The following is a 25,386-nucleotide window of genomic DNA, read 5'->3' as shown; positions in this document are numbered from 1 at the left end:
TAAACATCTAAAGTGGGCCAAATGTAAAGTGTTAAATACTAGGGAAGACAGTGAAAAGCCAAACTGAATGGCACCTTGTTCCCATGAAGCTTCAACTATAAAGATCCTGTTTTTGTTACAAATAAAAGTAAAATGTTAAATACATTTATATGTTAATATAAAGGAAAAAGACTTGGAAGATATACATAAAAGTGTTGACAGTAGTGGTTGTTTCTGATTGATTAAACTTGGTTTCAGTTTTAGTTTTAGTTTTGCATAACTGTGTTTTCTGACTTTTCTTCAGTGAAGCTATTTCTTTTGTAATAAAAATTGAAAATAGTTTTAAAATGTGAGGGGAATTTTTTATGATTTATATAGAAATGAATATATACATATGGGATATTATTTTAAGCTTCACTGTGAAGTTATATATGCTCAAAAAAGAATTTAAGCTTATATTTCAATCATACTGTGTTTTGACTTAAAAAAGTACAGTGGTAAAAACTTTGAAACAAACAAAAAGAAGCAAACAAACTGGAAGCAAACATTTCTAATGAACAATGTTGTAATGATTTTGAAAGAATTAGCTGTGCTTTGTGCCAGTAATTTCTTGTAGGTTTAATTTTAGGGTCAATAACTTGTCAAAATATTTGCTTCCAAGAATTTGCTGAGTTAGTTCTTTGTTGATGATTTTAAGACTGTGTACCATGACAGTCTTCACATAAAAGCTTACTTTTAGAATAATTTAATTTGTAGATTGTTGATTGCTGATGGCTCTCAACGGTGCTAATAGCCAAACAAAGATTAGGAGACTGGCTTAATTTAGTTAAATGGTTAGGCTGAACATTTAAAGAGATGATGGGTCATCTGGATGGCTCAGTTGGTTAAGCCTGACTTGGGCTCAGGTCATGATCTTTTTTGGGTTCAAGCCCTGCATCGGGGTCTGTGCTGACAGCTCAGAGCCTGGAGTCTGCTTCCCATTCCGTGTCTCTCTCTCTCTCTCTGCCCGTCCCCTGCTTGTGCTCTGTCTCTCTCTTTCAAAAATAAATAAATAAACATTTAAAATTAAAAAAAATAAATAAAGAGAATATGATTGGTTTTTCTATCCCAAACTCAAACTGAATTTATTCTGTTAAAAAAAAATCTGAAGGGATGTAATTAGTAAATGGTTTATTGATATAAAATGTTTAATGTTCCTTTTAATTGCAATAATTCTTTGTTTATAACACTTTTAAGTCTGCGATTTTTCCATAGGAAGAAAAGGAGTTAGGAGAGAAAAGAGCAGCTGAACTTACTTGCCTCACTGGACTCTTTATCCTTAGAAGAACCCAAGAAGTCATAAATAAGTATCTTCCACCTAAAATAGAGAATGTAGTCTTTTGCCGACCAGGAGCACTACAGATTGAGCTTTATCGAAAGCTGTTGAATTCTCAGGCTGTCAGATTCTGCCTTCAAGGGTTGTTAGGAAATAGTCCTCATCTAATATGTATAGGAGCTCTTAAAAAGCTGTGCAATCACCCCTGCCTTTTGTTCAACTCTATAAAGGTAAGTAGTATCTGAGACTGTGTCAGAGATGTGAGCTAAGGGTTCTGTGTCATGTGAGTCTAAGAGGGCAAATTGGGCCAACCCCAGGGGTTGCATTTGTGGGTTTTCGAGAAGCTCTCCAGCCTCTCCTATATGTTTCATCTGTACAGCTTATCTAGCTTCTATTTGTTCAGAACATGTCCATACATATAGGACTGAACAAGGAGTGAAATGGATGTGAGGCACTGCCTTCTAGAGTTTGCCCCATGCCCTTTGGTATCTTGTCTAACTAATACTTTGCTGTGGTCCTCCTTCCTATCTTATATATATGTAGCCAATCAGTTTTGTTTGGTGCAAACAAATAGAAAATTTATCATTGAAAATAATTTAATTTTTTCCCATTATAAAAATAATATATGATACATATTGTATGAAATTTATAAAACTCAGAAAACCAGAAGAAAATTAAAGTCATCTGATTAGACTGTGAATTGGTGTAACTGAAAGATAGTTGGCAATGTGTACCAAAGCTTTAAAACTGTATGTATTTTGTGGCCTAGCAATACTTTTAGGAATTTATTATAAAGAAATAAAGCTCTCTAGCCAGAAAAAAAACCCGTAGTTCGATATTAATAATCTTAGCCAATACTTACTAAGCATATAAATGTACCCAACACTAAATGTTTTTCTAGCATTATTGGTGAGGAAACAGGGACTCAAAGATACGCATATATAATCTAGTTCTAGAGAAACTTAATTTTAATGATGTTATGCTTATTATTTTAAAATCTACTTTTTTCCACTAAATAAATTGAGAGCATTTTCCCAATTAGATACCTTCTCCAAGTATGATTTTTAATGATTATATAGTTGAACTAACCATTTGGATATTTAATAAACATAAGGCAGTTAGAGTATAGTGAGAGTTTTCTGTTTTGGAGTTAGAACTGGGTATCAGTTCCTATTCTACTACTTACCAGTTCTTTAAGGGCAAATTTTTATTAAAAATTAAAAAAATTTTTTTTTGTATTTTTAATGAGCTGGGGAGGGGAAGAGAGGGAGACAGAGAATCTGAAGCAGGCTTTGTGCTGTCAGCGCAAAGCTGGATGTGGGCCTTGAAGCCATGAACTGTGAGATCATGACCTGAGCCGAAGTCAGATGCTTAACTGACTGAGCCACCCAGGTGCCCCTTTAAGGGCAAATTTAACCATGGTCAAGTTACATCTGTGGGCCTTTATTTTTCTTATTTCCAAAGAAGAGACAATAATAACTTCCTATGAACATACTATTTCATCAAGTTCCTGTGGCAACTTGATGAAATAGCATGGAAACAACCTAGCAGAATGCCTGACCATAGAAATTACACAATAACTATGAAAACTCTATTATCCCCAGCTCATTCTTAACACTGTTTTAGAACAGTTTTTATTCTTTTATTTTTTTCTTTAAACAGTAAAATCATAATTTACAAACAAAACGAAAGAAAACCCATGGATGCTGCATCACGCTTGAGGTCATTAGTTATATACTTGGAAAATGGAGTGTTCTACCAGAATTCTTCAAGTTTATCCTTCAATGAGTTATATTTACATAGTTTATCATAGGAGAAGTCAGCTTTCTGTAACTCTGCAGTAAGCAGGATTATAACAATTTATTAATCAACTTTTTAAGAAACAGATTTTATATACAGTGATAAAAATTAAACCCTTTGGGCATGATGCCCAGCAAAAATAGAAGCCAAAAATTCTTCCTTAAAAGGTCGACTTTATCATAGCCCAGAATGCACCAGTTAACTAGTAATAGGCACAAGATACCACAAGCTTCAAAGAGGGTGCATAACTTACAATCTGAGTCTTGTTTGGTAAAGCCTTTCCTCTAACATCATAGCAAATGAGGATCAATAGAAAGTGGCTGAAATGAGCCTTCCACATGTATAAACAACCTTTAAGCAGAGTTTTTTTTTAATAAAGGTATTCCTGTTGAAACTAGGTTTTTTCCCCAAGTTCAGTCAAGGTGATGGGTTTCTTTTCAGGAAATGTGAATGGAATATAACCAAAAGAAGTGTAACTGATAACCAAAGGCTACAGAGAGTCAGAAGAGTGAGTGCCATGACTGGCTGATATGAGAAGTCTAACTGGTAAACTCCCCTGTGATGGAGGTGATTTATCAGGCTGTCACAGAATGAAGATATTATCTATTAGTTGATTCTTAATTAGGGGTATTATGCATTACAATCTGGAAAGCTTTTAAAACTCCATTTGTCTAGACCTCAACACCTATGGACTGATTCAGAAACTCTGAGAGTAGAACCCAAGTATGAGGATTGGGAAAAAGTGACTCCCCAGGTGATTCTGATTACATGTTCCTGGCTAAGAACTTGTGCCATAAGATCACCATTTCCCTTGTATTTTTATTTAATATTCACCAGACAACTTTATGCTAATGATTTGGCTTCCCTTGTGGTTTCATGTGACAGAATGTATAGGCCACTTGGTTTAAATAGGCAAGTCTCCTTTGAAGGTCAATAAATTTATATTCTGACTTTGTTTCTTAATTTGATTGGTATGGTTCATTTGCCTAGAGCTTAAACTTACTCAGTTTCTGAACGTGAAAAGCTGTGGACTAGATCCTGGGTCTGTGGTCTTTTGATGACCTCTCCAAGGTATAGGCATCTTAGCAGACCTAAGCTGAAGCAGCCAGCAACCATCTCTTTCCCCTTGTATATTCCAGTGATATTAGTATCTTAGGTTTCCAAGTATTTTTGATCAAGCAACTTTACCCAACTATTATTATATTTTGGAAATAAGCCAAATGTACTTTGTGCCTAGCATCTTACACTACAGGATTCACTGCCTTTAAGTGTTTCTGGAATTATTAAAGAGGGAACACAACACCCATGAAAACATAGGGAAGTATAATAAAGTATATAGTTAACTTCTCAATTAACTAAGGTCAAAGCTGAACTGTATTTTGTAACCATAAAGGTTAAGACTCAGTGCCCCCTTTGCCACCCAAAAAAGAGCTATAAATAATCAAATGGAATTTACATTGGGTCCTTAAGTATCTATAGGATTGGGATAATTGGACAGAAAAATGAGGAAGCATTCCAGGCAGGTGGAGTAGACTGAACAAAGTTTTAAAAACAGTGATAAATCTGGTAAATGTGGAACAAAGTGAGGAGACCAGCCAGTCTCAGAAATTTAACCTAAAAAGTGCTGTAGTTATTAATAAGTATATTTTTAGTTAAGTATTCACATGTCATCTAGGCACTTTTGGAAAAAGAATTTCAAAGGTGCTGATAATCACTTTGGAATAAAAGTATTCTAAAAATCATTGGTAATGTAAACAAAAATATAAGTAAGAATAAATTTCTGTTAACTTATGGCAGAATTATTCCTTCTTGTGGAAGAAATAGCTACGAGAAATTGCTCATAAGAGTGAGTAAACTCTTATGCTTGATTCTGAGTATAACCTGGGAGGTGCTATATGAAGCCCAAAATCAGGAAAGAGAAGTAATAGCAGAGGGAAGGAAAGAAGAGAAGAAAGGACATATCAGTGATGAGAGATCTTAGGGTTTTGGAGAGAACAGTTGTATCACTGTACTGTAGTTTCCTCTCTTATTTCTCTGCTGTCCCTCCTCCCCTTCCCAAGGAACATGTGGGCAGTGATGCTGCCCTTGTAGGGTGAAGATCGCTTGCACTAGGAGACTGCATCAAATGGCTCTGTAATGAACTCAGTAGGATGCATGTTACCTTTTTCAAAAATGATCACATCGTAACCTATGAAGATTTACGTAATAGTTAACTTGGTCTTTTCAGGTGGCTATTAATCTTCACTTTCCCCCCCATAATTTTAGCATTTCTTTCCCTCCCAGTTAACAAAATAAACATGAGCCAGTTAACAATCATCCTTTTGAATAGGGAAAAGAATGTAGCTCAATGTGGGATGAAAATGAAGAAAGGAGTCTATATGAAGGCTTGGTAAATGTGTTCCCTGCTGATTACAACCCTCTCATGTTTACTGAGGAAGAGTCAGGAAAACTCCAAGTGCTGTTGAAGCTCTTAGCCGTTATCCGTGAACTTCGTCCCACTGAAAAGTAAGAGATCAATTTAATAAACTTGCTTGTAAGTGCTCGTGGAATTTTGGTTTAGACTATAGCCTTACTTCCTCTTCTCCCTCCTTCTTTGGGATCATGGTCTTTATTTAAGAAGAACTGTATCTAAAGGTAGATACATATGTTTACAAAAACCTGGAGACATCTTTTGATATCTAACACCTACTAATTTATTCCTCTATCTCTTTTAGAATCCTTTCTTCTCTGTCGCTCAAATGTTGATACTTTAATTTTTAAGTTTATTTATTTATTTTGATAGAGACAGAGGGAGTATGAGTGGGGGAGAGGCAGAGAAAGAGGGAGAATCTCAAACAAGCTCCACCCTGTCAGCTCTGTCAGCAGAGCCACCCTGTCAGCAGAGCCCTTGTGCAGCTCGAAATCACAAAATTGAGACAATGACCTGAGCTAAAATCACGAGTTAGATACACAACCAACGGAGCCACTCAGACACCCCAAATGTCAATACTTCTTGGGGTTTCTCCATAGCCTTCTTCTTACTCTAAACAGCCTTCCTTGGTTTCCTCTACTCTCCATTGTTGCAACTCTCACTCATACAGTCTTGATTCCAAGTTTCTATCTCTGGTCCAACTCTGCCTTCTCATTCCCACATCCTTATTTCTTACTGTTTAATGGGCATCTAAATCTCTCTTGATGTCATGTAAGACTTTAAGGTACAGATATCCCCAACAGCTTTATCCTTTAACCTGATCCTTTTTCATCATTCCTTGGCTTGATGAATGGCACCATGATTCATGCAGAAAATCTAGTCATTCTAGACTCACTTTTCTTCTTCTCTCACCCAACATTGTCAGTAACTAAATTCTAGATTGTTATCTCTTAATCTTGGAATATACCTCCTTTCTGGTACCAAGATTTTTGTTTTGACTCTTGTAATTAATGATTTGGGTTATGATGCTCTCTCTCTCTCTCTCTTTTTTTTTTTTTTTTAATTTTTTTAACATTTATTTATTTTTGAGACAGGGAGAGACAAAGCATGAACAGGGAGGGGTCAGAGAGAGGGAGACACAGAATATGAAGCAGGCTCCAGGCTCTGAGCTGTCAGCACAGAGCCTGACACAGGGCTAGAACTCACGGACTGCAAGATCATGACCTGAGCCGCAGTCGGCCGCCTAACCGACTGAGCCACCCAGGCGCCCCTATGATGGTCTCTTATAAACTACTTCCCTCTTTCAACCTCATCACATATCAACATTGCCCTAAATTATATTTCTAAACTACAAATGCTAACATATCACTGTCTTCCGTAAAAGTCCTTCAAAGACTCCTAATTGTCTTCCAGGAATTTCTAAACTCTATGTAGCACATTGGGCAAGGCTCTTCATGACTGGCTAATGCCTCCTTTTCCAGCCTCATTTGCCACCACTTCTTCCCACTTAACATGTGGTTCAGTCATACCAAACATCTACCAGACCTGCCATTTGCTCTGCTTCTCACCCTCTGCTTTTACATGTTACAAGCTCTCATGCCTCCGCTGCCTTCACTTCTCATTCATCTGACCAGCTTTTTCTCTTCATTAAGACTCCGCTCCATTGCTTTCTCCTCTTGGAAGCCCCCAGCCTCAGATTGAGTTAGATGTCCCTCTTCTGTACTCCCTTTGTGTCCTGTACCTACCTCTCCTGGAGCTCTTCTCACATCGTATTAGTTCTCATTTTAGTTCTCTTGTATATCAGTATTTGTAATACAGGGACTGTGTCTTAATTATCTTTGTATCAAACTGTGTTTGTGAATTAAGGCAAAAATACATAGAAAAGATTGCAAAATAGTAATTACTTTTAATTGTCAAGGGATCTGGCATAACCTCTTTGGAGCATTTATAATATCATTTGACTTGTGCATATTTTTAGGTTTATTTTTCATAACAATGAAGGAATTAAAATAAGGAAACTTTCTATAAAGTATTTAATACAGTTTGATTAAAATGTTTTATAATATTTCATATGTACAAAAGAACATGTATAATATAGATGTGCAGATTGTGATCTAGTTTAATCTTATGAGTATAAACTTCAACTCAGACTTAACTATTTGCTTTTTTTGTTGTTGTGTTACTGGATCCTTTTAAATTTTTTTTTTTTAACGTTTATTTTATTTTTGAGACAGAGAGAGACAGAGCATGAACGGGGGAGGGGCAGAGAGAGAGGGAGACACAGAATTGGAAGCAGGCTCCAGGCTCTGAGCCATCAGGCCAGAGCCCGACGCGGGGCTCGAACTCACGGACCGTGAGATCGTGACCTGAGCTGAAGTCGGATGCTTAACCGACTGAGCCACCCAGGCGCCCCTCATCTTAACTGTTTCTAAGTGTATTGTTCAGTAGTGGTAGGTTCATTCACATTATTGTGCAGCCAATCTCCAGAACTCTTTTCATCTTGCAAAACTGAGACTATACCCAGTATATAACAACTCCCCAGGCTTGCCTCCCCCTCGGCTCCTGGGAACTACCCTTCTACTTTCTGTCTCTGTGAATTTGACTACTCTAGGTACCTCATAAAAGTGAAATCATATAGTATATTGTCTTTTTGTGACTTGCTTGTTTTACTTAGCTTAACGTTCTCAAGCTTCGTCCGTGTTGTAGCATGTGTTAGAATTTCTTTCTAAGGCTGAATAGTATTCCATTGTATGTATTTTCCACATTTGTTTATCCATTCATCTGTTGAAGATCACTTAGGTAGCTTCCACCTTTTGGCTATTGTGAATAATGCTGCTATGAACATGGGTGTACAAATATTCCTTCAATACCCTGCCTTCAGTTCTTTTGGATATATACCCAGAAGTGAAATTGTTGGCTCATTTGGGAATTCTTTTAAAAATTTTTTGAGGAATCACCATACTGTTTTTCTTTTCTTTTTTAAAGTTTATTTATTTTGAGAGAGAGAGAGAAAGAGAGAGAGTGTAAGCAGGGGAGAGGCAGAGAAAGAGGGAGACAGAGAATCCCAAGCAGGCTCTGCACTGTTAGCATGGAGCCCAGTGCGGGGCTCGAACTCACCAACTGTGAGATCATGACCTGAGCTGAGAAGAGTTGGAGGCTTAAACGACTGAGCCACCCAGGTTCCCCCACACTGCTTTTCATAACATCTACACCATTTTACATTCCCACCAACAGTGCACGAGATTTCTAATTTCTCCACATTCTCACCAACAATGTTATTTTCTGTTTTTTGATAATAGCCATGCTATTGGATGTGTAATGATATCTCATTGTGGTTTTGATTTGCATTTCCCTAATGATTAGTGATGTTGGGCACCTTTTCATATACTCGCTGGCCGTTTCTATGTTTTCACTGGAGAAATGTTTATTCAAGTCCTTTGCCATTTTCTAATTGGGTTGTTTTTTAGGTGTTGAGTGATGGCCCTTTTTTTTTTTTTAATAAAAAACTGAGTGTAGAGGCCAGGCTTTCCAAGGCTGGGCTGCCTATGCACAAAACTTTAAAAAGTTGTAGTGTTTGGTTCCAGGAGTAGTATTACTGTCTTCACTGTGACTACTGTGTTACCATTGACTTGAACCAGATAGTTATATTTTAGGTCTTCTGGGAAGACATCTTCTAGCACATAGGGTGTTTTTGAGTAGGTTAAGATGTGTTAGAACGGGGTGGAGGCATATCTGAGAACTCTTGTCCACCGGGTGACCCTTTTGTGGAATTTAAAAAAAAGAAACTTCAAAATTTAAAAACATTTATTTTCCCTCCTGGTTGTTGCATTCATGCACTAGGCTTCATGGCTTGGTGAGCAGACTTGATGCTGCATTCCAGCCCCCCGTGCTTCTCTTTGTTGGAGACTCTCCTGCTGGGTACAGCTTGCATTGTACTATAGACCTGACGCCTTACCTACACATTTCAGTTGCTTTAGGGGACAGTCTAGTGAACATAAAAATAATAGCCTGTTTCCAAGTGGATGTACTTGTGTGGGGGGGAGCTGCTCGAGACCTCTAAAAGAGGCTTGTCTGAGAGTCCTTACTAAGACAGTCACCTATCCCATCAATCTGCACCTAGCCTTGTAAGGATTTGTTGGGGGAAAATATTAAGCCAGAGTTTTTTTTCCTTCTAGTGAAGTTAGATCAGAAAAAACTATGTTTAGATAATATTATTCATCCCTATAAGGTTGCTAGGTGAACTGGGGGAGACCTCCAGGCCCTCCATCCAGCCTGTCCCAAAACATCACTGCAGTCTCTCAGTCTTGTCACAAGAAAAGAATTCAAGGACAGACCAGACAGAGTGGTTAAGTTGTGCTAGTGAAGAGTTTACTCAAGTGAGAGTACACTCTGGAGAGCGGGTGAACTCAAGGGAGAAGTTTGGGTCTCTCTCTTCTATTGACTGTTGTTAACTGAGGGGTGGGCTATTTATTGTTTGGGGAGAGGATTTCTTTGGGAGGAGGATTTTGCATCTTTTCCCCCTTACTTGGTCAGGGCCTCTGACCTTCTTTGTTTTGGGCCTGTCTGGTTTGATCTGGCTTTTTGTGACTTTGTTTGTGGAATAGTGCTGGGACAGGTTGCTAACTTTCCTGGTAATTGGCCTTGACTCCCCCTTTGCTGGCTTCCAGGCATCCTGTTAAAGCCTGACTAACTGCCTACTCTAACAATAATAGATGAGAAAGAGGAAGGAAAAATGATTGAAATAGTAGTATAGGGATTATGGTAGATTGCAAAAATGGTCTAAGTTCTTCTCCATGTATCCATGTTCCTTTGCTAGGTAATTGTGAGTGATTTCCCACTCTGACTCTGAGCTGAGCCACATGACTTGCATTGGACCATGCAGTGTTGGCAAATATGGCACAAAAAAGAGACTTGCAAAGATCTTGTGCATTGGGGCTTTTCCTCCCTTGGGTTCCTGGAACCCTTCTGTCACCGTGTGAATAAACCTTGGGTAGCCTGATGAGTAGGTCAGCTAGTCCCCAGTTGAACTGGCAGCTGACTGCAGATGCTTGAGTTTGCCCAGCCACGACCAGCAGAGGAATCTTCTAGCTGAGCCCAGCCTAAATTGCCAATCTACTGTTAAAAAACAAAATTCAACCAAGTAAATTTGAAGATCTAATTGGCTTTATTAAACAATTCCTGAATCAGGCAGCATCCCATCTAGCAAGTAACTACAGAGGAGCTCTCCTGAGCTAAACTAACAAAAATGTTTTCAAGGCCGAGTGTTGGGGGGTGGGGAGAAAGGAATTTATTAGCAAGGAATGCATTGTTTAAGCAGGGTTGCCCTCCTAAGGGGAGCTGAAGGGGTCTATCAGTAAATTTCCTGGTATTGATCAGGAAATTCCATGTTGACTGGTTAAAGGTTACATTCCTTGGGGACTGAAATTGCAATTAGGTTAGTTATCAAGTCTTGTTTACTGACTTGGGGTCTTAACCTAAGTGATGCCATTTTGGGTCTGTGGTTTTCTTTTTAATACAACAGTTTGTAAGCTAAGTAGAAAATAAATGGTTGTTGTTTTAAGCCACTGAATTTTGGGATGGTTTGTTATGTAACAAAAAGTAACTGGCACAAGAAATACAAATATATTGTTGGATTATCTTTCCCTTCTTAGCATAGATATTTAAAATTATAACTGTTAAAATTTGCTTTATTGTTTTTAGATTTCCAGTGCTAATAATATATATAGGAAAGATTCTTTACCTTATTTTTATTTTTTGCTTTAGCTATTGTAAAAAACACTGTTTTTACTTTTTATATTATTTTATTGTTTTAAAATTTTTATTTTTCAAGGTGTTAAAAAGCTCATTGTAAAGCAACAGCCCCCATTTCCTCTCTGCCTTTGCATCCTGTTTCTCAGTGCAATCCCCAGCTTCCCTAGTGTATTGCCAGATCATGTGCTGTCACTGCTATCTTGTTATATCCACATTTTCATCTCCAGAATTTCTCCCTGGATTTATTTATTTATTTATTTATTTATTTATATTATTATTATTATTATTAAAAATCGTTTTAAATATTTATTTAATTTTGAGAGAGACAGAGTGTGAGCAGGGGAGGGGAAGAGAGAGACAGAGACAGAGAGTCTGAAGCAGGCTCCAGGCTCTGAGCTGTCAGCACAGAGCCCAACGTGAGGCTTGAACCCACAAACCGTGAGATCATGACCTCAGCTGAAGTTGGACTCATAACTGACTGAGGCACTCAGGTGCCCCTGGTGTTTCTTATTTGAGGATATTAATTATGTTCTTAAAATTGTTTCCTGTTTCCTCCATTGCTCTGTTTCATACAGGTTTCTTTTTGTTGTTGTTGTTTATTCATTTTAGTTTCTATTTTTCATGTTGGAACCTTACCTCTAATAGTTGGTGATCCATTCATATTTATGATTGATGTAGTAAGACGTTAATTGAACACTCCATGTGCCCGGGTAGGGCTGGTAGACTGGTGGCCCTCATTGGGTAATTAGACAGTGAGCTGGCTTTTTTATTTGGGGACTCCTTATCTGTGGACCTTTTCTTCAGGGTCATTTAAATCATTCCAGAGGTGAATCTTCCAATACTATCTTTTTGAGGTGGGATGTGAGAAGAAGGCCTGGCTACTGGTGTTCTGGGAGTTGGCTTATAAAAGGGGACTGGGATCATACATCCAGTATATAGACTTTCATTTTGATTTCTCACTATAACCTTGCCTTCTAGAGTCCCTTGGTCTCAGTTTTCTTTGCATTACTTTCTCCAAAATATAAACATTCTAGCTGAGAAAGAATAGTCATGGGAATAGAGTTTGGATTCTGTTTACCAGTGCTCTTATAATAGCTGCAGTCTAAACATCTTCCTTCTGAGGTATGTTAAGATTCCCTGATGTGAATAAATTTGTGCTTGTTTCTTATTAGAATCTACCTCCTTGGGCACTTAGGTTTTACATTGTCTGTACTCCTCAGCAGGTCACCATTCCATTATTCTCTGTTTTCACACATAACTATCTCCTTGCTTTATCAAAGGTAGAGTTATTTCTGTTTCTTGTTCTGATGTTTTTAGGGTGGCTTCAGAGAGGTGAAGAAAGCAGAAAGCAGTATCTTAATACTGGACATCTCTTAGATATTGATTTAAAAATTGAATTTAAGGGATGCTTGGGTGACTCAGTTGGTTAAGTGCCTGACTTTGGCTCAGGTCATGATCTCACAATTCATGAGTTTGAGCCCTGTGTTGGGCTCTGTGCTGACAGCTTGGAACCTGGAGCCTGCTTTGGATTCTGTGTGTGCCTTTCTCTCTGCCCCTCCCCTGCTTTCACTCTGTCTCTGTCTCTGTTTCTCTCTCTCTAAAAAATAAACATAAAAAAAACTAAAAATTGAATTTTAAGGAGAACCTGTGATTTAGTTGTACAAGGTCATTGCTGCATGTTCTATAACTATCACTGATAGTATCACTGTAGTATTTCCTTTCAATTAAAAAAACCTAATACTGCTTTAAAATTATATATAAAGACTCTTTCTTTTTGATTGGCAGGGTGGTGTTGGTGTCCAACTACACACAAACCTTGAATATTCTACAAGAAGTATGCAGGCGTCATGGATATGCTTTTACAAGACTTGATGGACAAACACCAGTCTCTCAAAGACAGCAAATTGTTGATGGCTTTAATAGTAAATACTCTTCTGATTTTATTTTTTTGTTAAGTTCAAAAGCTGGTGGTGTGGGACTTAACCTTATTGGAGGATCTCACTTAATTCTGTATGATATTGATTGGAATCCAGCCACTGATATCCAGGTATGACTATTTATGAATTAAATAAACATTATGGGGTGGCTTGGTGGCTCAGTTAGTTAAGCATCTGACTCTTGATTTTGGCTCAGGTCATGATCTCATGGTTTGTGAGTTCCAGCCCCGCGTTGGGCTCTGCGATGACAGCAAGGAGCCTGCTTGGGATCTTGGGATTCTCTCTCTCTCCGCCCCTCTTGTGTGCATGCACATACTCTTTCTTTCTCTCTAAACAAACAAATAAATAAACATAAAAAAAAAATAAACATTATAGAATGCATACTGGGGATCTAAAGCCTGCCAGGGATATGAAGATGAAGAGGATATATAATTGCTGCATATTGAGCCCTTACTTTCGATCAGGCACTCTGCTAGGTGCTTTACATCTGTTTAATGTTCACAATAATCCTGCAAATGTGGATATTATTAGCCTGTTTTACAGATAAAGATATGGAAGCTTATTCTGGGCCACATAGCTTAGAAGAGGCAGAGCCAGGATTCAGACCCAAACCTGTATTTCTCTGTTCTCTACTCTACTGCACAGTTGGGTCTTCAGGATGCTCATGACCATCAGGGAAAGAAAATAAAGTATTATAGATGCTCTGGTCAGTGTTTGTGCAGGGTGTAGTAAAGATATTAAGTTAACTGATTTAGGAAAATATTTCAGAAGCAGCTTTTGTTTTCTTCGGAATACAGTCTATCTTCACATATTTTCAGATTTCTACCTACAGTTTGCACTCACTTAGTGTCTATGTTGGGGGACTCGAAGACAGCCCTCAGGTTCAGTGGTTACTAGAAGGACTCACAGAACCCAGAAAAACAGCTATACTCATAGTTACGGTTTATTACAGTGAAAGGAAACAGACTAAAATCAGTAAAGGTAAAAGGCACATGGGGAGTTCAGGAGAGATGAGGCACAAGCCTCCAGTTGTCCTCTCCCACTGACGTTGTATGTACAACACTTAATTCTCCTAGCACTGATGAGTGACAACACATATTGGAGTATTGCCATCCAGAGCAGTTTGCTCAAGTCTTGGTGTCCAGAGATTTTGTTGGAGGTCAGACATGTAGGCATGGAGTACCAGTGTGGCTGGCCTAAGTTGCTCAGTCTCCAACCCCACCACAGGTCAAACTGGTCTATAGCCCACACCTGAGTCAAATTGTTGGTAAAAACTATCTTCTGTGGCCCAAGGCCTTAGGTAAACTAAGATGCTCTAATCAGGCAGGAATTGACAAGGGCTTAGAGTTTATCTCCCAGGAGCTGGTTGAAAGTGAGACATTTCTTTGGAATGTGTGGGATTTGAACACCAACTGTTTACACTATCATTGATACGTTGTGAAACCACAGGAATCTACCCGGAGCCTGAACTGATTGCAGGTATCTTAGGGATTCATAAGCTACTTGGAATGAGAATAAACCCTCCATGCCCATGCTATACTTGGTTCTTTGAGTTCTTGCTGTCCAAATTCTCTGTCCTGTTCTTTGAGGCAGATAGATCCCCTCACTGTTGTGTGACAACTCTGCAGCTTTTTTACAGTACGATAGTGAGTGTTCATCCCTACCTTTCTTTCCAGGAAAAGAGTATGAAGTGGAGAATGCTTGGGTATGCCTGGGCTTTGTTTTCTGAAGCTATAAGTGAAATCTAGAATTCCTAATCTTACATATGTTAAGATAAGCATATGCTTATCTTGTTAGTATAAGCAATATGCTTATGTGGACAGGGCTACTGGTTTCCACTGTACTCTCAGAATTTTCATCTGTTTTCTATAGGCAATGTCTAGAGTATGGAGAGATGGTCAGAAACATCCTGTACATATTTACAGACTCCTAACCACAGGTAATAACCCTTCAGTATGACAAAAAATGTAGTCTTTTGAAGAGTTAAAACAATTTTTTTTTTGCTCAGTCTGTACTTTGATATCAGAAATATTGTTATTTTGTTAAATAGTATGCTAATAAACATGTTTTACCCTACAAAAATAACAGACTTAAAGATCTGAAGGAAATCTAATCAATGTTTTCTCTTTAGGTACAATAGAAGAAAAGATTTATCAGAGACAAATCAGTAAGCAAGATCTTTCAGGGGCAGTTGTAGACGTAACCAAGACCTCTGAACATATCCAGTTCTCAGTAGAGGAGCTTAAAAATTTGTTTACATTACATGAAAGTTCACATTGTGTTACCCATGACCTGCTTGACTGTGAATGTACAGGAGACAAAGATCATACAGGTTAGTTGTATTTTAATTCTTTTATGATGGTAAAGTTAATTTATCTCTCTTTAGCAGTTGAAAACATTTAAATACAGAATAACTGAAATATTTACCATTTGCGTTTATTACTTTTCTTTTTTTTCTCAGGTCATAGGGCACCTGCCAGATGAATATTTGAGAAAATATTAATTAGAACCTTATTAGTTGTCTCAATTTAGCGTCTTCTGAATTAGTTGTTAAATGTTTAACTTGTTTAGGAAAATCTTTCAAGTCCTGGTATAATGACTTCAGAGTTACAAAAAATGTTTTTAATCCTTATTTCTATTTCCTAAAAAACATACTTGACAGAATAATCCTACTGTTTTTTTTTTTTGGTTTAGAACTTATTTATAATGTGGTCATACCTTCTGAGGCAGTTAGCATGGGCCACCATACTTCTCAGTACTTGACAGACTCCCAGTGCTGCTTAAGTGAGCCTGAGAATGTCAGCCCTTCAGAGTTGACACTGTTCAGATAGGAACTGGATCAGGAGTAGGACTTGAGCAAGCAATATCCAGTGGTTTGAAGTCCCTTGGTAAATTGTGTTGAAAAGGTTTAAGAAATTAGACTGTACAAGACTGACATGGAAGAATTATATTTTATGTAAGTCAACATTTGATTCTCTCTCTTGTATGCTTTTTCTATTTTAATAATTTCTGCTTATTTTCTCTTCATTTTTCCTTGTATTTACTCTGTTTTTTTTTTTCTTATTTTTCAAGTGGAGTGCTTAGCTTGATGATTTTAAGACTTCTTTTCTAAAATGGGTATTTAAGGCTGTAAATTTTCCTCTCGGCTGAATCTCATAATTTTGATATGTAGTCTTTTTATTATTCAGTTCTAAATGTTTCATATTTTCCACCGTGATTTCTGCTTTGACTCATGTGTTGTATAAAAGTATGTTTTAAATGTATTTTAGTTTTTGTTATTGTGTTCCGGCTACTGCAATGTAGTCAGATAGATATATGGTCTGTGAGATATTGATTCTTTGGTAACTATAATGATGTGTGTGGCCTGGTATGTGGTCACTTTGTAAATGTTTCTTGTGTGCATGAAAACCATGTATATTCTCTTAATTACGTAGTTTAGAGTTGTGCCATGTTAGTCAAATTTTCTGTTAAAATCAATTTTATCTTATTTTACAGATTTAAAAATTAAGTATTTTAACTTATAAATTGTTAATATATTTACATGGTCAAGTATTTAAATATATAAAATGTATATATGAAAACTCTATGATACCCTTGTCTGCCTAATTTCTAGCCCCATCCCATAACCATTATTAGCTTTTTGTGTGTCCTTCTAGATATATTTTTATGTTCATGCAAATAACTCTGAATATATATTCTTGTCCAGTTTTCCTACCAATAAAGGGTAGCGTAGTAAATAGATACAGGTCTGTACCTTTTTCACTTAATAGTATATCTTGAAATCTTTCCATATCATTCCAGAAGGTTTCCTTATTCTTTTTTTCCCTTATATAATCCTCCATTTTACTTGTCCCCCACAGGTATCATTAGGTATAATTACGGGTATAATTAGGTATATCAATTAGGTTCTTTCCACTCAGTGTATATCTTTATTCATACATCTTTTCCCATATGTTCAAGTATATCTATAAGGTAAATTATCAGTGCTGTTGGGTCAGAAAATATGTACATTTATAATTTTTATTTTGCTTTATTATTTTTTTAATGTTTATTATTTTTGAGAGAGAGAGAGCACCCAAGCAGCAGAGGAGGAGCAGAGCAAGAGGGAGACAGAGGATTCAAAGCAGGCTCTGTGCTGACAGCAGAGATCCTAATATGGGGCTTGAACTCACAAACCGTGAGATCATGACCTAAACTGAAGTTAGACACTAAACCAACTGAACCACCCAGGCGCCCTGTTGTCTTTTCATGTTCTGCTTATTCCAACAAAGGCCTACTAGTGGTTAACTCTCAATCTTTGATTTTTCAAAGTATATTTGTTTTTTTTCCTCTCTCTCAAATGCTGTCTTTGCTAGGTGTACAATTCTAGTCAGTAGGGTGTTTTTGTTTTTATTTTGTCAGTACTTTGAAGGTATTATCCTACTGTCTTCTAGATTCTTAATGTTGTCATCTCTTAAGACCTCAATGATTTTTGACATTGACAGGATTTAGATATTAAGGAAAGACAGTTTTAAGTGTGATGAAATTTTAAAAGAAGTCTTTATCTTTTAGAAATATGAAGTGAAATATTTACAGTTGAAATGATATGTACAGTTGAAATGATATGTACTATATATTGATTTCATAATAATAAGGAAGTAGAGAAAGCCTAAATAAAACAGGATTGGCTATTGATGGTTACTGAAGGTGGGGTGCATAATAAATCTTTAGGTTCTTCATTTCTGTCTTGTCAACTTTTTCTTTTTTATTGTTTATTTATTTTTGAGAGAGAGAGAAAGAGAAAGCAAGCAAATGGGGGGGAGAGGCAAAGAGACAGTGAGGCACAGAATCTGAAGCAGGCTCCAGCTTCTAAGCTGTCAGCACAGGGCCCGATGGAGGGCTCGAACTCATAAACTGCAAGACATGACCTGAGCCGAAGTTGGACGCTTAACCAACTGAGCCACTCAGGCGCCCCTATCTTGTCAACTTTTATATATATTTGAAATTTCCCGTAAATAAAATGCTTTTTTTTTTTTTTTAAAATGTTTAGTTTTGAGACAGTGTGAGCGGTGGGGGGGGGGGGGGGGGGGGGGGGAGGGGAGGGCAGAGAGAGAAGGGGACAGAGGATCCAAAACAGGCTCCATGCTGATGGCAGTGAGCCTAATGTGGGGCTTGGACTCAAGAACCATGAGAATATGACCTGAGCCAAAGTCACATGCTCAACCAACTGAGCCATCCAGGTGCCCCCATAAATAAAATGTTTAAAAAAAACCCTTTCAGTAGCTTCCATTACTCTTAAAGATAGAGATTATAAAATCTTCATTTTTTTTTCTTTTTGACAAAGTGTTTATTGAATTTAATGTGGCTATGGGGTGTCTCTTACTGTATCCTAGAATTCTAGGAATCAGGGAGGCGGTAACGTGGCAATGGTGAATTTGGGAATCTGGTCCCCCAAAAGTACCTGCCGCTCCACCCCTAACTCCTGGATGGCTGCCAGGCGGATCACACCTCTGCTGGAGCCATCCTGTTCCATGGCTGAAGTGAGGGCATTGGCAGACACTCTTCCTTGGTTATGCCTTCCCGGTAGGTAGTGTCGACATAGTCCTAGATATAGGAGCTCCCAGAGCCCCCAGTGGCAAAGGACTGCCTTACCATCATACCCCCCCCCCCCCCCCCAGGGGCACCGAGTACACCTGGCCTCCTTCTTGGGAGTCCCAGCCTGCAGTGATGATTCCTGCCATCAATTCTTCCTGGTATAGGTAACACATCTCCTTAAAGAGGCTGGCGGCTGTGTACAGCAGTGGAGGCTCATTTAGCTCAATGCTGTGGAAACCAAGCTGATACGTGACAGCATCAGCTACTGCCTGGGTATCTGCTGCTGAGCCTGAGCGGCAGCAGAAGATACGGTCATGGATAGGGGTCAGCTTATCAGTCACTCGATTGGCAATGTAGGACCCAGTGGTAGTTCTGGAGTTGGCTGCGAGAACCATGCCCCCTTCAAATTGTATGGCCATAATAGTGGTCCCTGTGGAGACTTCCTGGCTTTCCCAGTTGGGGGCAATAGCCTCGGGACCCCAGGCTGGGACAGACCCCGCTCCTCCACCGGATTCTAAGGTGGCCGCCATCTTCCTCCTCTAAAATCTTCATTTTAATTAAAGTTTTTTTTTTTTTTTTAATTTTTTAACGTTTATTTATGTTTGAGAGAGGGAGAGAGATTGCAAGCAGGGAAAGGTCAGAGAGAGAGGGAGACACAGAATCCAAAGCAGGCTCCAGGCTCCAATCTGTCAGCACAGAGCCCAATGTGGGGCTCAAACCCATGAACCGTGAGATCATGACCTGAACGGAAGTTGGACACTCAACTGACTGAGCCACTCAGGCACCCCTTCATTTTAATTAATTAGTCAATTGATTTTTTGAGACAAAAGTCTTTATTATTTGTTTAATGTTTATTTTTGAGAGAGAGAGCTTAAGAGTGGGGGGTGGGGGGGACAGTGAGAGAGGGAGACACAGAATCCCAAGCAGGCTCCATGCAGCCAGCGCAGATCCTGATGCCAGGCTTGATCTCAGAAACTGTGAGCTTGTGACCTGAGCCAAAATCCTGAGTCAAATGCTCAACTGACTGAGCCACCCAGATGCCCTGTTTATATATTTAAGACTAAAATCTTTAAAGTGGTTAGTTAGGATAGGGTAGTGCTGTAACAGGAAAGCACAGTGGCCTACCACAATAGAAGTGTATTTCTCATTCATGTCACAGGGCGCATAATAGTAACTAGTGGACAGCTAGTTACTATTACTCGCTATTTACTACTACTAAATCTCGGAGGTAATTTAGTGACCTAGGCTTCTTCCACTTTTCATTCTACCATCCTCTTAGGCCTTAGAGTTCGCTGCTGGGATCCCTGCATCTGCCAGCCAGCAGGTGAGAGAAGAAGAAAGGTAGAAAACCATGTGATATGGGGGATTTTTCTAAGCCAGCCCTGGAAGTGACCAGAGCACTTCTACCGTCTTCCATAGGCCAGACTCCATGATTGCATCTAAGTGCAAGGGAGACTAGAGAAATGTGGCTGAGTGGCCTGGAGGAAAGAGATAGGGATTTCATGAGTAACTACTAGCCTCTGCCATTCAGGATTTGATCACAGTGTTTTGCATCTGGTCCTTGAATGCACTTTACCCTGCATTACTCAACTTCTTGCATCTTTCTTTGGCTTTGCTTTCTGGGCTCTCTGGTTGCCTTGGGCTCCTGTGAGTTCGTCAGACTGTGCCAGACTCCCTTCACTTTCGTTCCTTCTCCTGGAGTGCTTCACCTCCTTTCCTCATCTGGTTCTTGCCTTCTCATCCTTCAGATCTTAATAAAACAAGTCAGTTCTTGTTACATGTGCTCAGAGTCCCCTGTATCTTAATTCCTTACCCTTACCACTGTTTGTAATACAGCTGCACAGTGCCTTGTCTTCGATTTTGAAATCTAGGAAGATTGAAAGACCAGAAGTTGGTTTTTTTTCTTTATAAGTTTGCAACAAACTTATTGGGTGGCAAAAACTTTAAGTCAATGTGACTTAATGTAGTCATTAACCCATTTCATAAGACTATTCATATGACTTGCTGCAGAATATTAATGTGTTTGATGATGGAGTGCTGTTCCAGATCGTTCCAATTATATTCTGAATTTGGAAACATATCTGTCCCAAAGGTTTTAGGTAAGGGATTATATATCTGTAATACATCTCTTTGATTATTTGTTTAATGTAGACCACGATGCCCTTGAAGTCAGAGACTAAAATGTAATAAATTATATAAGCTCATTGTGTCATAAAATAAAAAAAGTACTATTTATAGTAGGGTATTGATTGGCCTAAGGATTTTCTCATTGTTTTACTTATTTCAGGTGATTCATCGGAAAAAGTCCCTATCTCTAGAAATTGTCAGCTTGGTCCACATCACCAGAAGTCTAGCTCTCTGAAACCTCTCTCCATGTCACAGCTGAAGCAATGGAAACATTTTTCTGGAGATCATTTAAATCTTACAGATCCTTTTCTTGAAAGAATAAGAGAAAATGTCTCATTCTTTTTTCAGAATATAACCAACCAAAGTACTGTTATATAAAAAGCAATTACTTCATGACATTCTCTTGCCAACTCTTTAAAAAATTAACATAATAATTAAATGTAATTTTTGAAAACTAATAGAATTATTTAAGTTATATTTTTTGTTGCAAAATATAATTTTGATACATGGTCAAAATTTGAGTTGCTTAATTTTTTGTATGTATCCTTCAATGTTGAAATATTAAAGACATGCTTCTGTCATCAGATTAATTAATGTTTCATAATTAATGCACTTTTATTAAATATCCATTAAAGAATTTTAATAAGGACTATAAAAAGGTAAAATACCTAGTCTCAGTCTCTGGGAAATCTGATCTGATTAGGAATATTAGACACAGATGTGTGAGACCATTGAAAAACTTGATCAGTTTAAACTATAGCTCTAGGGAGCAAGAGAATCAGCACCTAGGACTGCGGAGGCTGACGATCCTGAATGTAATAGTTGCTGCAAAGCAGTTGGAGTGAGCGTGGTCAGTAGGTTGGGGCAGGAGATGAAGGACGATGGGACACTTCAGAACACCAGCTCCTAATCTGAGACCTTAGACACATGGGGCACTGACAAGCAGTCTGTAAAGCAGTGTCCACCAAACATTGTTTGTATTCTGAATTAAGAAAGGTTCGGCTACCCTCACGTCGAGGGTTGTCTGTAGTAATTTTTGACATTGAAAAGAGAGTTTTAATTTTAATGTACAAAGCAAGCTTTAGAAGACTGAAGTCTACAAGGAGAAAGGAATTTCTCAGTCTCCAGCTGGGGCGTCTACAATCAGCTTCTGCTTCCGTTCAGGAAAATTTCTTTTAGGCTGAATATTGTCTTGAGGTCTTGAATAAAGACTCAATAATTATGTATGAGCAAATCTGAGTTCTTCAGATTTCTAGTGCCATACCTGGGCAGTTGTACATCTAGGATTCATGAATAGGCCCAAATTTGTCGGTGAGGAAGTAGTCAACTAATAATAAGCAAAAATGGTGTCTCTTGGCCCTATGTATAGACCTCATATATGAGGCTTTCCATATAAAACTTCTTTCAGTATCTATCTTGCATCATGTTATTCTCAGGTGTAAAATCCTTAAAAAAATACAATGATAGAGACTAGTAACTTTATTGTCTATCTTAAACTGTAGTGGATGCTAGAGCGTGCCGTCCAGATTGCCAGTGTGTTTGTTTCCCTAGGTGTCTGCCACCACTCCTAGCCAAATCCCTGCCTAAGTATAGCCCTGAGCTGAAAAGCGCTGCCTCACCCAAGGTTACGCTCCCTCCGCAGGGTAGCTGTCATCCAGTGATTTGTTGATGTAGGTTGCAAAGGCCCAGCTCCAGAGCTCTTCAGGACAAGTCTAAAGGACGGTCCAGCCCCAGACCTCCTCAGTCGAGGCCTTTGCTGCAGCTTTAGTGCAGTTCAGCCTCTCTCTCTGTTCAGTCATGCTTCCCTCACTCCCTTACAGATGTTGTTCCAAAGAGCACTTCCCAACAAATTCCCTGTAAGCAAATCTGCCTCAGCATGTTTTCCGCAGAAGCTGACCCATGACACTATCCACGACGTATCGCTGAAAAAAAGCATTTTAGTAATTATAATTGATGGCATTCAATTGTAAATACTTGTAGGCAGAATAATTTAATTGGATGAGCTGATATGAAAGTTTAAAAAATAGTATAAGTTTTGCTTTATACTATTTGAAAAATTAGACTCTGCAGAAAGAATTACCACTTGTACATTCACAGTGTTGTGCAGTCACTACCACTATCCGTTTTCAGAAAAGAGTTCTCTTCTTAATGTCTTCCTTTCTTTCTTCCTGGGCACTGTCAACCCAAAGCTGTTGGCCTCCATCCTAACTGATAAATGCAGTGAACTCTTTTCAGTCTTTATCTCAGCTTTTTTTCACATTAAATACTGGCGAACACTTTCTTCTTGAAACTCTTGCCTTCCTTAATTTTGATTAAATGAGTATATTTGTCATTCCACAAATAGTTTTTAAATTAAAAAAAATTTTAACGTTTATTTATTTTGAGAAATAGATATAGAGAGCAAGCAGGGGAGGGGCAGAGAGAGGGAGACAGAGAATCCTAAGCAGGCTGCACGCCATTAATGCAGAGCCCGATGTGGGTCTCAAATCCATGGACCATGAGACCATGACCTAAGCCTAAAGATGCCCAACCAGCTGAGCCACCCACGCACCCCTAATTTTAAAGTTTATTTATTTATTCTGAGAGAGAAAGAGAGTGGGGAGGGGCAGAGAGGGAGGGAGAGAGAGAAGCCCAAGCAGGCTCCACACTGTCAGCACAGAGCCTGACTTGGGGCTCAAATTCATGAAGTCGTGAGATCTTGACCTGAGCCAAAATCAAGAGCCAGATGCTCAACGGACTGAACCACCCAGGTGTCCCTCCACAAATATTGAGTAGCTAGCACATGTTGGACATTGTGCATACAACAATGAATACCACAGGCAGTCTCCATCCTGGCACTTTCATTCTAGCACACAGAAAACAGTGCACATATGTAATACAGCACATGATAGTGCTATGAAGAAAAATAAGTGGAATAAAGGAAAGATATTAAAGTGGGGCTGTGGATTGCTATTTATATAGGGTTCATTTATGCAGAGACCTGAAAGAACCATGACATTCTGTTGGAAAAATGTTCCAGACAGAAGGAACCTCGTGCAAAGGCCTTGAGACAGATGAAGGAGTGTATGACATGTTTGAGAAACAGCCAGAGGTCATTGTGGAGAGAGTAAGAGTAGTAAAAAATGAGGTCAAAGAGATGATGGTGGGGGGCAATTCAAATGGTAGAGAGCACTGAAGATGGTCTTGAGAGCTTTAGCTTTTACTCTTGAGGGAGATGGAAAACCACCAGGATTTGAGCCAAGGAAAGACATGATCTGAATTGCTCTGGTGATGGAACGGAATGGTGGAACATGGGGTGGAAGCAAGATGAGTTACAAGATTATTGCAATAATCTAGTTAAGAGATAATGGTGATTTAGACCAGGTGGTAGCTGTGAAGTGTTAAGGAACAGTTGGATTCTTAATATTTTTGAAGGCAGAGCCAACAAGATTTATGAATGGATTGGAAAAGAGGAAAATCAAGAATGACTCCCAAGATTTTTGGCCTGAGCCGAAGGAGGAATTGTATTGCTAGTTAGTGTGATGGGAAGACTGAGAAAAGAGGTTTGTGGGAGATCTGAAGTTCAGTTTTCATTATGTCAAGTTTGATAGGCCAGGGAAGATGTCCAATAAGATTCATAAATGAGTTCAGAGCCTTGGTCAAAGCTAGAGATAAATTTGGGATTTTGTCAGTATATGTATGGTATTTAATAAAGTCATGAGATTGGATGCCATTACTTAGGTAGTAAGTGTAGGTAGAAAAGAGATAAAGCAGCTACATGTAGGGATAAATATAATGATAGCTAGCACTTATTAAGTACTTATTGCTGTGTTCTAAATGCTAAGAGCTTTGCAACCTATGAGATAGGGTTAATATTGTCTTAGATGAACTGAGTTTTCTAAACTGTTCAATTACATGTCTAAGGGTAGTCGTGAGACTTAAGTGAAATAATGTATGGTTAGTGAGAGAAATATTATCTTGGCTGCTTGCATCAGAATTTCTCTTAGTCTTTATTTGGAAAAACACCTTATTAAAACTTGGGTGGGAGAGAGTAAGCCTTGGGTGTTGGTTGCTGTCAAAGTGTAATGAAGGAGAAAAATTTGGAATTTTAAAGGCAATCTGAGGAAGGGTGAAGAGAAAGAAAAATGAGAATATGGAGGGGAGGCTGGGACTGGGTTAGATAAAAATTCCCAGTGACAGAACTGGAGGATATTTGAATAACAGTTGTTTTCCATGTAGTTGTTTGCTGCATAGTTCTGGAAGTAGCCCTCCCTTTATCTCTTTCCCACCATGAAATCTCGATGGAATGTTGGAAGAGGCTGAGTTTTGTGAGGGAAACCTTGTGACACGGGACAAAGGCGACAAGTGTGACATGGGAGCCCAGAGGCTGAGAAGCACAGGTGATGGTAAGCCCTTGGGAACTGAGGATGGCTTTGGACTTTGACAGGCCAGTTTGTGGGGGTTCAAACTCATTTAATTTAGATGTGGAAGGGCACCCAGTTAACCTATGGGTT

General features: G+C 38.6%; 1 protein-coding gene and 1 pseudogene across 4 annotated transcripts in view; one reads left to right on the top strand and one right to left on the bottom strand.

Moving 5' to 3' along the window:
• Window positions 1–21,424, top strand: part of RAD54B (RAD54 homolog B) — a 95,121-nt gene extending 73,697 nt beyond the window's left edge. For 2 of the 4 annotated variants that reach the window (XM_060610918.2, XM_060610917.2), the window contains 6 exons: window positions 1,234–1,524; window positions 5,424–5,599; window positions 13,041–13,302; window positions 15,065–15,131; window positions 15,324–15,524; window positions 21,054–21,416. In XM_060610918.2, coding sequence (XP_060466901.1) covers window positions 1,234–1,524; window positions 5,424–5,599; window positions 13,041–13,302; window positions 15,065–15,131; window positions 15,324–15,524; window positions 21,054–21,271 — 1,215 coding nt within the window. In that variant the 3' untranslated portion in view covers window positions 21,272–21,416. Of the gene's footprint in view, window positions 1–1,233; window positions 1,525–5,423; window positions 5,600–13,040; window positions 13,303–15,064; window positions 15,132–15,323; window positions 15,525–21,053 lie in introns of all 4 variants that reach the window. The other 2 variants (XM_060610915.2, XM_060610921.3) reach the window with 2 other exon arrangements.
• Window positions 18,501–19,301, bottom strand: LOC132664862 (proteasome subunit beta type-6 pseudogene; annotated as a pseudogene).
• Window positions 21,425–25,386: the final 3,962 nt, after the last annotated feature.

This window comes from Panthera onca, chromosome F2, assembly GCF_046562875.1.
Source record: "Panthera onca isolate mPanOnc1 chromosome F2, mPanOnc1 haplotype 2, whole genome shotgun sequence".
In the NCBI taxonomy this organism is placed as follows: domain Eukaryota; kingdom Metazoa; phylum Chordata; class Mammalia; order Carnivora; family Felidae; genus Panthera; species Panthera onca.
The sequence above is the reverse complement of the archived record's forward strand: the minus strand, read 5'-3'. Positions and strand labels throughout refer to the sequence as shown.